Source organism: Vanellus vanellus (assembly GCF_965231255.1).
Source record: "Vanellus vanellus genome assembly, chromosome: 10".
NCBI classification, from domain to species: Eukaryota; Metazoa; Chordata; class Aves; order Charadriiformes; family Charadriidae; genus Vanellus; species Vanellus vanellus.
In genome coordinates, this window is record NC_138915.1 from 7,821,266 (window position 1) to 7,838,661 (window position 17,396).

At 42.6% G+C, this 17,396-nt stretch overlaps 1 protein-coding gene across 1 annotated transcript; it reads left to right on the top strand.

The window, feature by feature from the left end:
* Positions 1-11,397: 11,397 nt before the first annotated feature.
* LOC309676003 (A-kinase anchor protein 17B-like) lies at positions 11,398-17,247 on the top strand (the record flags this gene model as incomplete). Its single annotated transcript, XM_082488445.1, is given in 5 exon segments — positions 11,398-11,492; positions 11,689-11,708; positions 11,711-11,925; positions 13,211-14,729; positions 15,289-17,247. Coding segments are annotated over 5 exon segments (1,986 nt in total). The 3' UTR covers positions 15,426-17,247.
* Between the last annotated feature and the right edge of the window lie 149 nt (positions 17,248-17,396).

A 17,396-nucleotide genomic window follows, 5' to 3' on the forward strand; every position in this document is an offset into this window, starting at 1 on the left:
CACAACAGCAACTGCTTATCAGTTTGCAGTTTAGCACTCTTTATACCGCTCAATAAATGTCCATAATAATTTCCCTGATTTTTTTTTTTTTTGTATTTGAAGGGTTTTGTGCAGTTGGCAAGTCAAAAAGTGGATCCTTCATTGGGCGTAAGGAAGGATGATTCCTTCTCTGAAACAGCATTAAAAGACTACATCAGGAATGGATTAACCCCCATTATGGTCGACAAGCCTGAGGGATGGGATGCTATCCAGAGGGACCTGGACAAGCTCAATAAGTGGGCCCATGTGAATCTTGTGATGTAAAAGTGTGACTTTAGCAAAGTTCTATGGCGAAGTTCACTCTGTTACTGTATGGCACAATCATTTGAACAATGATTCAAAACTACCACAGCACAAATCAAAGTTACCAATGACAAAATCAAAGTTACCAAGGCACAAATCAAAGTTACCACGACACAATCAAAGTTACCATACTACAAGGTTCTGGTCCCCGCGTTACAAAAAAGATGTGGATGGGCTGGAGAGGGTCCAGAGAAGGGCCACCAAGACGATCAATGGACTGGGAAGCCTGTCATATGGAGAAAGGCTCAGAGAACTGGGTTTGTTCAGCCTTGAGAAAAGAAGGCTTAGGGGAGACCTTGTCACCATGTTCCAGTATTTAAAGGGTGGCTACAAAGAAGATGGAGACTCCCTTTTTACAAGGAGTCATTTGGAAAAGATGAGGGGTAATGCGTACAAGTTAATCCTGGGGAGATTTCAATTGGAGATAAGAGGAAAATTTTTCACAGTGAGGATACAACAACTGCCACAACTGGAATACTGTGTCCAGTTTTGGGCTCCCCAGTTCAAGAGGGACAGGGAACTGCTGGAGTGAGTCCAGCGAAGAGCAAGTAAGATGATTAAGGGCTTGGAGCATCTCCCTGATGAGGAAAGGCTGAGAGAGCTGGGACTCTTGAGCCTGGAGAAGAGAAGGCTGAGGGAAGACCTTATTATGGTGTACAAGTATCTAAAGGGTGGGTTGAAGGAGGATGGAGCCAGGCTCTTTTCAGTGGTTCCCAGTAACAGGACGAGGAGTAATGGGCACAAGTTAGAACACAGGAAGTTCCGTTCAAATACACGGAAACAGTTCTTTACGGTGAGGGTGACAGAGCACTGGCACAGGCTGCCCAGGGAGGGTGTGGAGTCCCCTTCTCTGGAGATTTTCAAGACCCGCCTGGATGCAGTCCTGAGTAATGTGCTCTAGGCAATCCTGCTTTAGCAGGGGAGTTGGACTAGATGATCCCTAGAGGTCCCTTCCAACCCTGAAAATTCTGTCATTCCGTGATTCTGTGATAATCAGCCATTGGAATAATTTGGTCACTATCAATGAGTTGCTTCAGGACAATACAGTTGTGGGTAACATCAGAATGAGGCACAGCACTGAAATCTGTCACACACTGGTTTTATTAGTAAAGGTGGTGTTGGAGCTTGCTGTCATTTCCTAAATTAAATTTCATTCTACTCTGATACCGTCTTCCTTGGACACATCAGTACCTAACAACAATATGTTTAAAGTCTCACGGGAAACTTCTGAGATCAGGGAGGGAGAATGAACAAAGCTGTCAAAGAACTTGCTTTTCTGCCCATGCCACCCCCACATATGAGTTAGAAAAGCTCTAAACTCAGCGCTGCTCTGAGGTGTTCAGTTGCCACTGCTTTCCAGGACATTTGCTGGAGACTCCCAGAGTACAACATGCTCTCGGTCTGTTCTTTCCTTGGTGGTGGGAGGAGAAGCCACTCCAGCAAGCGGTTGGGTTGTCCATATGACCGATAGTGAAAATTAGCAGACTGGCCTATGATAACTCAGAATGTCTGCGAATGAGCCACAAATAGAACCTCGCACTCCCACTCCTGTGACTTAATCCCAAACCTGCCTTTCTGTACCAAGAGCAACTCACAGTGCCAGCTGGCTTTGTCAGTTGTAAAGCAGACTTTAGCAAAAGGAAGCAACCGAGAAACTTCTTCAATCTCTGTCTCTATAACAAAAAGCTCATGCTAACGTTAATGCCATTGATACGCATTCTAAGCATAGCTCAGAAATGCTATAAAATGGAATTATATTAAGAAGGATTGTGTATTCTGGACTTTATAAATTATTTACTATTTATAAACTAATTTATAAACTAATTCTGCTTGCAGCCAAAACTTATCTGTTGGACTAAGAACTTTTTCTTTCTTTCTTTCTTTCTTTGGTAACCTTGTTGTAGATTAAACCCATCATCATACAGGCTGATTAGAAAGTCCTGACAGGGAAGTTAAACGTGTTAAAAGAGAAAACAGCACCAGGTGTTTTTAATTTTCCCTTAAAGAAATTTAAGTTCAACAAGTTTTCTGTGCAGCCAGCCAGTGGATGGCAGTATTCAACTCATCATTCAGTTGTTTCTGTCTAGAAAGTGGTCGTGGCAGTGAGCTGCTTCTCAGTCAGTAACCGATCCCATCAGTACCTAGGGAAAGAATATTTCAGCACTCCACAAATTAGTTTCATAAGTCAAACCTGCAATGACAGCCATCTGCAATAAGCAGGGTTGTATCATTATTATTATTTCTGAAACAAAACTATGCAATTTTCCTACTGTTCCTTGGAACAGGTCTTGGTGTTCTATTTCAAAATTAAATACAAGACGGAGGTTTGATTTTTCCTATAGACTGTGCAACCTAAAGGTAGGGAGATATATAGTCTCAGTATGGAAAGTTATCTTAGCTTTTAAATTACTTGAGCAGTACGTAACATCCATAGTTCCTGGAATGACGCGACCAAGCCACAAGCAGAACCATAGCCAAGATTCTTATTTGCACGTACTTAAACACGCTTCCTGCCCAAAGCTTCTTCCAACCATCCTCCTCCGCAGCCTACTCCTGAAGCTCCCAGAGAAAGCTTGTCCACGCGCACTGGTTGCCAGGCTTTAAATCAAACCTATTTGAAATGTAGTAGGTTACAATGTTGCAATCTGTGTGAATGCTCCTATGCATTAAAGTTGATTTACTTCAAATCCACTTTAGCTAAATCAGAATAAACCCAGAATTAACAAAAGACCTGACCCTACAGAGTCCTTTGCACCAGTTTTGCCTAAACTGTTTTTCAAAGACATCACATGACTTGTGCCGGCAGGGTTTCACCTTTCCTTCCTGTCCAGTTTTAAGAATAAAGTTTTTGTAAGGCTGGAGCAAATCAGGGGTCTGCCCAATCTGGGTAGATAATAGATGGGATAAAGCCTAGAAAACCGCAGGTTGCAGAGAAAAGTGTAACTATGCTGAAAGAGGGAGATATAGGATAATTATGCCACTCAAGATCTCTTTCTAATGTCTCAGACATTTTATCTTTTGCATAAAATGAGATAAATAATACTGGTCAAATTGTATCAGCAAAACAACTCTGTATTTTCTTGTTGCCTCTAGAAACATCAAATCCAATTCTGAAGCAAGGTGCTCATTCTCCCATATTTTCTGTAGCAATAATTTCCATAGTTTTATTATTCATTGCGTAAAAGTGAATCAGTTCCTTAATCCACTGTGTAAAAGTGAATCATCCTTTTATCAGTTTTGGATGTGGCCCTTTTAATTCATATGACATGGCACTTCTCAACATGAGAACGTTGCCAGAGTGATTTCCTTAACATCAGTTTTCCCTGTCTCCTTGGCCAGAGGAAATACAACTTACTGTTTCTTCACAGAGTAACTCACCATACTGCTCCAGCAACGTGCGTGATCCTAGTAGGCAGGATACTCTGCAGTTGCAAAAGACCACAGTTTCCAGTAGTTTGCTCCCTGAAATACAGAATATAAAATTGATTGTACTTTACATATAATTTGCTTTACATCTAAGTAAGAAACTGGGGTTTTTTCTGCAACACAGAAGAGACTCAGGATGAGTTTTTTACCTATTTGTGTGAGTTAGCACCTCTGGTGGCAGAGATGCTAAGATGCGACAATGTTAGGTTGGAATGCGTTGTGCGTAAAAAGGAAGACACTATTCTTATGCCAGTCATAACCCTAACAAAACGAAACCAAAAGCCTCAAAACCACTGTGCTGGTGACCAGAAAATTATAGATATTTGTGTCAGAGTTTAACAGAGCTCAGTATAAAAGAAAATTTAAACTCTATTCATTGTTTGTCATTTCATTCTTACAAAATAATTGCCAATGAAATTAGAAAATGGAAATGTACTTTTTGTATAACCCCTCTCATAATAGGAAAACCAAAATATTAATAGCATTGTCTCCTAAATTAGTAGGTGCATATCTTCTTAAGTCTTATTTCTGTACCCCACTCTCAGATCTTGAAAGAAATAGCTTTGTATGGCTATACTAAACTTTTTATTTACGAGTTAAAACATGAAAGTTTCTCAACTTATTACATCTTTGGAAAAGCAGCAGGTACAGAACAGATAACTATAAAGCCCCTGCAGCTGCAAACTGATCTCAAATTCCAGTTTGCCTGTTTGGGTTTGGAAAAATATACGTAGAAAGGAAAAAAAATCACATAACTTAGGAGACAGTTTCTTTGAAATTTAACCTCTTGTACCATCAAAACACAATTTTATCTTTTAAGATAAAACCACAAACCAATGTCAGCGTATAACAGACTGATAGAAAACCTTCCTAACGCAAGGAGAACCAACAACTGTGGAGAAGGTAAGTAGACCCAAGAAACTTTTGTAGGTAAAGGTGGTATCTTTATCGTATCAACTTGTATAGTGAGAAAACTCAGGCGTGCTTTTTGGCACGCAAAGGTGTAACAGAAATAGACTCCCACACTAAATATTCCCTTAAAGGTTGTTCTCAGGTTGTAATTGCATATGTAGCAATTAGACCATCTGAGAAAAGACATGCTGGATACACATGTCTACCCGCAGTCCTGGCCTTGCATGCGTCCTACGATCATCACCCACCGCAGTTACAAACTGTACCACCACAAGGGAAGAAATAACGTGTCTCTTTTTAAGAAGAGTGAGAAAGGATATAAAATGTACCATGTTTTACAGTTGTGTTTGCAAGATGACAAGAGGCAGAAAAACACTGAAAACCAAGGGAGTACTTAAGCAACTGACTGCCCTAAATGGAAATCCCTTGGGGACCTTGAAAGAAGAACAACCTGTGTGTTGGAAGTGCTGGAAAGTGTGGATGGTACCTTCAACGGTGTGCTGGTGAGGTGCCGGTACCCTCGGGAGCTGCTCTGCTGCAGGGAGCTGCCTGTGCTAAGAGTCATGGGCACCATGTTTCGGGTAGTTAAACACTGACAAGGTAGTGCTAAAACAGAGAAAAGCTGACGTTAATCCTCACACACACATCGCTTGGTGCTGGACGAGCTATTTTTGATACAGGAAAAAGACAAACCTGGTACTACGCCACTCGGCCTTCGCACCACCTAAACGCAGCATAACTCTTTCTCTTGTTGTTTTTTGGGTTTTTTTTTAAGACAACGCACATACGTGATGCCCACGGGCCGACGATGCCCGGCAGCGGGCAGGCACCAGCCAATGGCGGCCATGGGCCTCTGCCGCCTGGGCCCTCAGGGGCGAACCGCGGGGCGGGAAGGCGCAGCCCAGGCACCCTCCGGCTCCTCCTGGGGCTCGGCCCTGCCCCGCTTAATCGTTCCTCAAAAACACGCGTGAAATCCCCAAACACCGCATAGCCACGCCGCCCCCGGCCACCCTTTCCCCGGGGTCCGGCCGCCACAAAATGGCCCCCATGGGGGCGGTGGCCCTCCACCCGGCCCAGGCTTGAGGAGGGCTACGGGGCCCTGCCGCCGCCGCCAGTCCGGCTCCGGGCGGCGGGAGGAGCGGGCAGCGCTGGGCCGCGCCCCAGAGGCGGGTCCCCCCCGCCGCTGCCCAGCGTGCGCCACGCTCCGCTCCGCCCCGGGGCGGTGGCGGGAAGGGCGGCCGGCGGCTGTGGGGGCGGCCGGAGGGGTAAGGGGGAGTCGGCGGGCGGCTGGGCTGGATGCCCCCGCTCCTTCAGGGGAAGCAGCCGCGGCTAGCGGAGGGCGCTGGGTCTCCGGCGCCGGGGAGCGGCGGCGGCGGCGTAGCCCGTGTGGGGAAGGGGCCGCGGCCAGGGAGCTGCCGCTCCCCTCCGTGCCGGCCGGGCCTGGTCCGCCCCCGCCGGGGCACCGGGGAGTGGAGCTGTTCTCGGCAGCTCCGATGGGGCCCTGGTGGGGGACGGTCCGGGCTGGGTTGGGCTCGGGCGGTGGCTATGCCCCGGGCTTGGGCGGGCCGGGTCTCCTCTCCCCTTTAGCCGCCGGGGCGGCGGCAGGCACAGCCGAAGGCGCGTCCCCCCTCGCCTCCTGCCCCGGCCCGGGCCGTGAGCGCCGCGGGTCGCCGGGCCTGGGGGGACACCCTGGTGAGGCCGCAGAGGCGCTCCGGCAGCCCGGAGCAGGGCCCGGGGGTGGCGGGGGGCGGCTACCCTGCAGCCGGGGCAGGAGAGCGGGTCGGGGCCCACCGCCGCCTCCGCCGGAACCGCCTCCGGGCACTGGTCGGGGGGGGTGGGCGGCAGGCAGGCGGTGGCGGGGCCCGGGCCCGGGCTGCGGGGCTCTGGCTGGCTGGTGATAGAAAGTGGTCTTAAAGGAGTCAGTTCGCCTTGTACGGCACTGACCAAATGAATACTGAGTGCCGATTTGGGATCTGTATGTTGGATTGGAGACTGTTAAGAGTATTGCAAGAAAAGTTACTCGGGGGGCTGGAGAAAGTGCCTCAGCGTGAGAGTGCTCTCAAAGAGCTCAAGCTGTCTATTCTATTTGAGAAAGATGATTGAGAGGCACCTGGATTATTGCATGTAAGAGGGAAAAAAAAAGCCACAAAACCATCTAGATGCTAAAAGGATGTGAATCCAGTAGAGGAAGGCTTATGAAAAATCAGCATCTGGAAGTGGCTTCTACTTCAAATGGTAAATGAGTGCAGAATGGAACCAACTGCGCATGGAAAGTGGCAGGTTTTCCTGTCGTCGTGTTTTCAAACCAGAGCCAGGTGCTGTCCTGGAAGAGATGCTGCAGCCAAATACGGTTAGCACAGGCCAGAGTAAGTGATCCGATGGCCTGTTGTGGTCCTCATCAGCTTGAGTCTGTTCTAAAATACTATATTATTCTAGGCCCCTGAGACATAGGAAGTTGCTGAATTTCACAGGAATTCCTCAGCAGAGTTGAGGAATTGGTCACAGGTCTGTAGAGTCCCAGGTCAGTATCTTGGTTCCTTTTTATACATTTAAGTAACACCTTTTTTTCTTTTTATTTAGAGCATCTATCAGGGTCATCAGAACACGTGATCTCAGAATAAAGGCATGCAGGTAGCAATGGACAGTTCAGCCTGCGGTTATCGTAGTAAATGCTAATGCAAGGGCAAATGTATTCCTGATGTAATAAACATGGCAGAATGGTTAAAAGGAAATAATAATTTGATAAAGGGGTCAAATGTCAGATTCCTTGTGATTTGTCAGTTAGAACAGTTAAAACCTGAAGTTCAGATAACAGCTTAATATGTCAGAGTTGATTCCAAAAGGCTGTGCTGCTGAGCAGCAAGCCAGTGGATCAGCCAGTGAATAATTCTGTGTTTTGTATCCAGTTACATGATGAGAAATACATTTCTGATGCTTGAAGAGCGGGGAGGAGCAAGAGTAGTGGTCTGCACTGGCAAACCACTATAGCTTACTCAGCTCTATGAAGAGACTTTTGGGCTTACTTTTAGGTGACTTATTGCAGTAGTAGGAATATGGTTGCAGCTGTGATGGTGTAAGGATGTAAATGAAGAAAGATTTACAAGGGCAGGGTAATATCAGTCGGTTTAATAGAAAATGTACTTGCAAAACAGAACAAGTTTTTGGGTACACTAGCTCTTCTTGAGGCTTGACTTTCATGTCTCTACAGGTTTCAACAGCAGTGTCCTGGATGTTTTAACCTACTGCACCTCAAATCTTAGTGTGATGGAAAAAGTGTAGTTGATACTAAGATGGCTTTAGGAAGCTCTTAATGCATGATGGGCAGAAAGGATTCTGGAGACTACTTGCTTTTTCAGTTTTGTAGTAAGTACTTTGAGTGTATCTGCTTTGCTTATATGAGATACTGAAGGTGTGTCTGTATATATACACAGCTGTATTCAGAGATTGTGAGATATTAAGCCTTGCTTGACAAAGTTGTGGTTAATTCTGAGTGCATTTGGCAGCAATTCTTTAACAGGAGCGATTCAGTGCTGCAGTCTGTGCTGTAGCTGCTCCTTCTAGAGATTCCTGTTGTTTGTTGTTGTTTGTGGGTTTTGTTTTTTTTTTTTTTTTTTGTAATTACATTAGCTTTTCCTTCAGTACATCTGTATTTCTTTTCCTCATCATTCTGAATAAAGTGTATTCACCCTCTTTATCAGGCAGCTTCTTTCACTGCACTTGTCTTTCCCTGTAGGTTGAAGGCAAACAGGCATTCCTCAAGTAATGGCAGTAGAGTTTTTAACCTGTGATAACAGTCTTAGAGACTTTTTTCATGTTGATTCAGTGGAAGCTTTTATGTGGTACTCCTGCATTTCTCTGTGTATATGTATCTCCCTCCTCCCCCCCCCTTTGGTTTAGTCTGTATTTATGTTAGTATGGCAAAAAAGAAAATTATAGCATATGGACAGCATTAAAATATACTAACCTTTATTTTTTACTAGCTGCTGAGATTTTTTGGAAGAAACTGGCACAGATGGTGGTTTGCCAACTTCTGCTCTTTTCTTCCTTGAAGTTAAGCCTGAGAAGTCCTTGCTAGCCTGTGGAAGCTTCTCTCTAAACTTTTTGGACACTTAAGTATGTGAGGGGAAAAAAACCCTTATGATTGTCCTGTTTGTACTGGGTATAGAGATACTGATATTTGGAGTTCATGTATCTGAACTTAATTCCTTTAACCAAAAAATGGCATTTTACTGTTTTGATTTCCTGAAAAATTGGTGCGAGTAAGGTAAAAGTTATAAATATTTTCAGTGTGGTTAGCACTGAAAGTGGGAGACATCTCAGGAGCTGGCAAGACTCTCTGAAAGATAGCTGGTTTCTTACTCCTAAACATGAAGTAGGTGCAGCAGCTGCCCTAATTTAGGTGGTCCTTCGCTAGTGAAGGGTACCCTTTCTCTTCTCTGTACCTTTTTGCTTAAGTATGTTGAGGGATGAATCCATTTAAGTACTTGGGTTAGTGTGGCATTATAAAAGAACACTTGCCGTCTCTGACCTTAAGTTCAGCAGCCTAATAGCTTACCTCTGTAAGTATTAGGGTGTACCCCATTTCAGTGTTTTTTCCCAGCAGGTAATTTCTAAACTGTGACCCTAAAATATACATCTATGCTGGAAATAACACTTGGTCTTACTTATTTTTTCAGTGTAGGTAGACCTTGATGCAATTTGCTTGAGTGTTTTCTTTTAATGAACTCGCATCTGGGCATTTGAAGCTGATTAAAGGCAGTGTGCATCAACAGAATTCATCAATTTTTAAGCAAGCAAGCATTTGATCCAAAAGATGTTGCTCTGAGAGTCAGTGAACTCTAGTTTTGGCAGAACTGCACAAATCCTGCAGCTGGGAATGCTCTGCTGAACATACTGAACTTTGAGTCCCCAGAAGAGCATGCCAGGAATGAGTTTGGCCAAAGGTGTGATGTCAGATTGTGAGCCCCTGATGTCATGGCAGGGAGAGACATTTGGGACTGGAGTGTTTGAGCTTGACTGACAAGCCAGTGTGAACTTCAGAAGAGATATTCTAGTATGCCAGGGTAGAGAGAGACATTCTCACAAGTGTCAGTAGTATTTGGTAGTTACCCGGGGTCACTCATTTGCTGAGCAGGTTGTCTGTGTTTGTATAAATACAGGGCAAACTGGGCTGCTAAGTCTGATTCCGCTTCTTCTGTGACAGGTGACTTTTGATACAACCAGTCATTTTAGTGAAGGAGCCATAAGAAAGGGAAGCCTGGAAGGCCTAAAGCTTCAAGAACAGAAGCACGTTTGAAAAAGGGGGGGGAAAAAGAGAAGGGGTTGAAAGGTGAGAGTACATTTTTAGACAATGTCCCATTTTATTGAGCTGTGTTACGCTACATCATACCAAGTAAAATCCAGGAAGAGTATTTAATGTAAAAATCCAGGTTTTGAGGAAATAGGAGTTGGAGAACTTGAAGCAGTACTACGTAGTTTTTAATTTATGTGTTACTGTCAGAAAGAAAAGCATCATGATAATTCTGTGTGTAAGGCATCAGATGGAGGGGTGTGGGTTATGAGAAAGGTTGGACTAGAGGCATGCTGAGGTCCCGTTCAGATTGGATTATTCTCTGATTCTGGGCCTGGAGTGAAATCGGAGAGCTATTGCTCTCAAATTGCTCTGAGGCTTGATTGCTTAAGATTCTGCATGTGGGCTTTTTGTATTGCTCTATGCTGCAACATCACAAATTAATGTCTTTATGCCCTGAAGTAAAATCAATGTGAGGTGCATTTCTAGATGCCTCCCAGTTGACTGGGAGGTCCAAAGCTTGAGATAAACACTTTTCTGCCTTTACCCCTTTTTACATGTTTTTTTCATTGTTATCTTTAGGTCAGTGTTCTTAAACTTTGCATTTGAGTAACAGTAGTATATTGAAGTTCTAATTCTGTAGATAATGGGTTTGGATGGTGTCCTAAACTGTCACTAGTAATTAATCATGTTACAAATCTTCATATCTTAAAAACCCCCAACATCTAGAACGCAGAGCATAGCGACTCTAACGCTAGGTCCCTGGAAACATTGCTATGCTTCCATTGTTAACTCCTTCTTAATCAAATACTTTTAAAAAATATTTGTAAATATTTTAAACACTTAATAGGTAAAGCAAAAGCTGCACGTGCATGTAAAGCAAAACAAGGAATTCATTCACTGCTTCCCATCAGCAGGCGGGTGTTCAGCCATCCCTGGGAAAGCAGGGTGTAACTGTGACTTGGGAAGACAAATGCCATCACTCCAAATGTCCCCCCTTCCCTTCTTCTTTCCCCAGCTTTATATGCTGAGCATGACATCATAATGGAATATCCCTTTGGTTAGTTGGGGTCAGCTGTCTCTCAACTTCTTGTGCACCCCAGCCCTTGCTGGTGGGGTAAGGTGAGGAGCAGAAAAGGCCTTGACTCTGCATGAGCACTGCTCAGCAGTAACGAAAACGTGTCTGTGTCATCGACACTATTTTCAGCACAAATCCAAACCACAGCCCTGTACTAGCTACTGTGAAGAAAATTAACTCTACCCCAGCCAAAATCAGCACACAGCATCAACTTTAATTTTTAGAACAGTGGAAATAGTCTTGTCGTATCTCTTAAATGGGACCTTCATGCTAATCTGTAGGGGAGATTTATTAACTTAAGAATTAGATCTAAATGATCAGTCTTTAGTTGTGCCCTTGGAGACAAACGATGATGTGGCTCTGTCATCTTGGTGTTGCTTATAAAGAAACGCCTGGAATGCAGATCATTGGAAGAGAGGATGAACTTTCTAAATGTGTGCATCAGTTGGATGCATGTGACCTCTGTGCCATGTTGGTTTTTTTTAAACATGTTATTCTTACAAACAAGTTTTCTTGTTAGCCGCATGCGGATTCTTGGCAACTGGTTGCTGCTGGTTAGCACTTCAAAGAGATGCATCCAATTTCACTCAAAATGTCAAACAAGTGTCATCTAAATTGTCCAATATTGATAATTACCTAGAAAAAGGCGTGGTGATGAAAAGAAGTTCAAGAGAGAAAAAAGAAAGCTAAGCTGCAGAGGAGAGAAGAGAGGCAGATAGATGGAGATGAGAAACATCCCCCAAAGCAGCGGAAGGTACCAGCTGAAGAGCAGCAGTGGCCAGAGAATATGCCTGAATGGGAAGAAAGGAAATCCCTGCTAGCTCAGAGAAGAGTGGAGTCTCTCAGACTGCTTACAGTGCTGTTAAACCATGTGAAAGTAAGACTATTTTAAAACATATTTTAAATTTTGAAGGGTATTTATCAGAGCTGGAATAATTCACTAGATATTTGATGTCTTGATGCTATTCAGAAGAATGCTTTGGGACTGACTGAGCACTGAGAAGGCCTGAGGTCTAAGTCTTGTGACAATCAGCTCTCAGTCTTGCCCTGAGAGCAAAGGTAGCCCATTTCCACCCAGAAACTTTGCCTTTGATGCTTGTCCAAGGCCTTGTTGTTACTGAGTAAAAATAGGGCTGGAAGGGGTATATCAGCTCTGCTAGATTTGGTCCAGCATTACAAACAAGGAGTTTTGGGGTGGGGATGCAAATGATGCTGTCTTTGCTTGTTTTGGTCTCAGGTCTGCAAGAGACAGAATTAAATTGACACGGATTATGCCATTTGCATTTCTAATAGCCTCTCTTCTGTGGCCTACACTAAGCTATCAGTTTTATTTCAGTTTGATTCAGCTAATGTCTTGAGAAGGTTAGCAGAGGAGTGATAAAGTTTGAGTGTTTTGCACATAGATTAGTGTTTGGAGGTTTATTTTAGTACTTTGGGCTAAAAAAAAAAGTTTTAAATGAAAACAGGGGTTTTCATTTCTCAGGAGCGCTAACATGGCTTTGTCTTCACTATATGCCGAGTGAAAACTTGCTTGCAGCCTTTGACAAGTGTATGTTTTCCCCAATCCTTAATGTTATAGATGTCTAAAAGACTGTAATTTTCTAAGCATTGAAGTCAGAGGCCACCCTTGCCATTCTGTGTGACTTTAGGGCCCCTGACGTCTGACATTGGCCTTAGTTACGAAGGTGATGTGTTAAATAAACTTCTGTTTTCTTGGTTTCACCACTTGGAAAGCTTTAGATTGGTTGTATTTGGACGCATTTAAAACAATGTGTAACAAAGCAATTTATTATAAATAAAATATTCAATCTACAAAACTGTAGTAATTCTAATACACTTGCACATAATACTAGTAGTTGTGGATGCTGTGATCAAACAAAGAATAAATATTTTCTTATGCAGCTGCAGTGAGACAGATGAATTAGTTGAAAGGACCACTTTCTTATTTAATTGAGAATGCAGCTTTCTGAGATGACAAAATACCTGTATTATAAACTTGGGAATAGTTAGATTGTATGGTTGAACTCTGAACTAAACTGAACTTATCCCTCACCTGTATTTCTTCTGGCTGTGGGACTGCTTAGTTATGAGTTTGCAGTTTAGCACTCTTTATAGCACTTAATAAATGTACATAATCATTTTCCTGATCTTTTCATTTGAAGGATTTTGTGCAGTTGGCAAGTCAAAAAGTGGATCCTTCATTGGGCGTAAGGAAGGATGATTCCTTTTCTGAAACAGCATTAAAAGACATACCTCAGGAACTGATTAATTCCCATTATCATACGCACAAAGATTTGAAAAATAAGGAGGACTTTAAGTGCCCATTAACCCAAAAAGATGGCAGCTTATGTAGCCAGGAAGGACATGTGAGTAACTTCCATGCGTCTACTTGTCATATAGTCAGGACGATTGTAAATGATCCCTCTACAGCCCTGAGTTCTGATGGACTGCCTGGCAGAGATGCATACGATTCCTTTGGCTGTGGATCATTACTGATTACAGTTACACAAGACTGCAGGGTCATTGAATCTCTTGATGGAAGGGACTACCCAGCATGGAATGTAATTCACACGCAGACGGCGTCTGATGAAGATGGTTGCGAAAAACGAAAGGTCTATGAGACTGATGAATTCATCCATTATTTACTAAACTACTATCAGACCCCTGGCTATGCACGTGTTTGCTTAGAGCCTAAAAACACTGCCAACAAGTGCTGGTGGAAGAGAGTGGTGTCTGATGATGATAGTGACTTTGACATCAGCTTGAGTAACAAACATGGTCAGCACTTCAGAGCAGTGAGTCCTGTACCAAACCTCAACAAGAGAAATTATAGTAATGATGATAATTGTAGACTGGTGATCACTGTTGGGGAACTTGAGTCAACAGACGCAGTGTTAAAAAACAAGACCTATGGGGGTAGGTTTGCAAAAAAGCTGCAAGTGCAGAGGAATGACTCGCTGACAGTCAGTGACTTACCACATGCTGAACTGAATCATTCTTTGGATTGCACTGCTGTTAGTCACGATAAGGAATTCAAACAAGAAGATGGTAGCGATGAAGGTACCGTACCATACAAGACATGCAAATCTGCTTGCGGATTAAAAGATTTGTTGGAAGAGATCAGTGATTCCAAGTACTTTAGAGAGGCACGTGGTGGCTCAATGAAGAGAACAGAAAGAAGGTGTGAAGAAATTTACAGCAGTTGTAATAAAGGGTGCTTGCCTGCCAGAGCCGGGGAAAGAAAATTACTGGCTTACCTTAAAAATGTAACTCTGGAAGGTCAAAAAAGGGAAAGCAGCAAATGTAGCTTCTGTTCTAATTCTGTCCATGAGGGCTTAGGAAGGCAGCATGAACATAAGCTTAAAAAGTCATGCAAGAGGTCTAGTAGTAAATTAAGACATGAAGGACAGAAAAGTGAAGGGCAATCCAGGGAAGAGGAGAAAAATGCTCACAATATGAAGAAAAAGCAAAAAAAGCTTTCTTCTAATCTTTTATCTGATGAGTGTGGCTTTTCAGAGGTGGACACTTGCATGCAGCTGGAGTCGTTCAGAAAGATACAAAGAAAATGTAAGAAAATTCTCCACAACAAAGTGAAATTCAAGACAGTTCACACTGCCACGGCAGCACCAGATGTTACCCCTCATGATGCCTCACCACTTCAGGAGACCCTCCAGAGCACAGGTGAGAAAGAGAGGCACCAGAACTAAGGTGACTGAATTTGACAGGTCTTTGGCAGGTGAGGTTAGTTGCCACAGATCTTCTAGTGATGAATGGTAAGTGTTTTTAAAAAGAGTTTTTAAATGGCATAAAAAAAGAGTGACTTCTCTGCAGTTAAAGTTTGCTCAGTTTAGCTCAAGAACACTATGCACAGCTGCAGTTGAAGAGTAGTATTGTCTACTTAATGTATAGCAAACATCTGTTATGGGTATTAGCAGATGGATGGTTATATTGTAAATAACAACATGCATGCTAACATCTCAACATGCTTTAGACAAGTAATGTTGTTAGGCAACTCAGTATGTGGGACATCTGGGTGGGAAGTACTGTCTGGTTAGTGAATTTATACACAGGTGGTCACCTGATCTCCATGCAGGATTTCTATGTTAGTCACAGCCCTTTCACAATTTATTATGCTTTCAGTTTGTTGGCGGATACCTTACAGCTACCTCCCCATACCCTTTCCCTCCCTGCCCCCCCAACAAACTCATTTCAAGTAACTTTTTCATATACTTATCTACAGGAGATGAGAGGAAATTAATGTTGAGAAGAGAGATGGATGCAGATGTCAGAGGACGCCCTCTGTTTCCTCTTGAGATAATTCAGACAAATCCCTGCTCAGATACTTTCTGTGCAGCAGAGCCCAGAAGAGGATGCTGAACCACTACTATAAAATGGCTCTCAAGTTTTTATATAGAAGTCGGAGAAGAAAACCCTTTGACCATCAAAAGGTATATGAAATAGTGGGTTTTTTTTTTTTGCTTAGGTAATTCCTTTGGTTGGAATATCTAACTGGTGTAGTGAGCCACAAAACCAGAATCTGTTTGCCTTTTGGATAATAGAGGACCAAAACTTTTTCCAGGGCCAGACAAACTTTCATGGACCAGTTGTTAAGAATTTGAAAGGTCAAGGATCAGATTGAGATCTCGGTGTGTTATATTCTGATTAAATGTAGGGAACCATGTAAATATCAAAGTTACAGTATTTAGTAATAATGAGTCCTAGGGGGAAAAAACATAGCTATGTAAATCTTAGAGCAAGCATATGAAGTGCCTCCTCAATCAGATTGTTGAAATGATAGGACTGGAAGGTGCGGGGGACATTTATACTCAATTGTGTGAAGTAATAAATTTCCAAATACGGAAAAAAAAAATCTTTTGTAAAACCCACACCGGAAAAATGCTTGTTTTCTATTTACAATTCTAGAGGTGTTTCTGAAAACTTGCTGGTCTTTGGGAGGACGGGTTTCACTGAACTTGTGCTAGGTGTAGGTGCTTCCAGGAATCAGAATGATTGTCTAAGCAAAGCTCTGAATGTTGGGTGGTGAAAGGGCGATGCTTGTCAGCATGCTGACAGTCCCCATATATATATGTAGGTTGAAAATTTGTTCACAGGATTTCAAAATGTGCCCTTTTGAAGGCATGTGCAGTGAGATAGCTATTTAGTATGAGTTTCCTTATGAACAATTTCCAGAGGAATTGTCAAATGTTGTCAGATTTGTGCTGCATGTAGGTAAAAATGTGAAAATGCAGTTTAGGAGCTTGAGTTATATCCGTATTTATTCAGCTGCCTATATTTAGAAGATGGCCATAATTGCTTCTGGACAAAGTCCCTTAGCAAGATAGAGAGGACCAGTTCTAAGTTCAATCAAACTGATTATTTAAGCTTTCATTTTAGTATGCTTTATTTATTACATGTCAATATAATAAGTTAATGTGATGATGTTGCCTTCATTACAAAAAATCTTACCCATGTTTGTAACTTCTGCTCTAATAAATAGTAATGAAAAAAACAATAATTGTAATTGTTCATGGTAGATAGGTTTTCCCCCAGTGTTCAATACTGGCGATTCCTGCAGGCTTCTAAAGCCAGGTTTTATCAATCTCTCTTCACACGTTCCAATGTTGAGTGCCTTTTCAGGGTCATGAATGACAAATGGTTGCTACTCAAAGTACTGTTAATCTCTTACTTTTATCTAAAAAAGATCTTATTTTCTTGACATAAATATTTTCTGACTTTTGGAGAACATTTATGCCCCTCATAAGTCTCCTTTTTAGTATTTTATAGAGTTCTAATGAAGATCAGCTATTGTATTTGTTGACTGTGTAAAATGTTTCAGTTGCACTGATATGACATACCAGGGGTGTTTTTTCTCTGTGCAATATTTGCGGATTAAAAATGACAAAATTCCCCCCTCTTGTCAATCTGCAGACAGTTCTGTGTCCATAAGGACCCATTTCCCATGAGACAGGCCTTTCAGTTACAGGTGAGGAAGTATTTCTTTTTGTTTATCTGGGGAACTAAAGATTTCCTTTGGTGTAGGTTTCCAGTGTTTTACCAACATGTTGTCACAATATTCAATAACAAATAAATACACCAGTTCTGTAATTGCTTCTTGTCTTCACCTGTATTGAAACTGATAATGCAAATCCTCTATCTTCTAAAGTCCTTATTTCATCTACAACATTCTTAGTAAATAAAATATGCGTACACTTCAAAATGTGAGATGCTGTTGTAACACAACTCTTGTGTTTCCTATTTATTTACAGGTGGCATTATTTAGAACTTGTTTTCAGACGTTTTAATATTAACTCCATACTTTTTCCTATCAGTGCAGTTAATGTCCTTTCA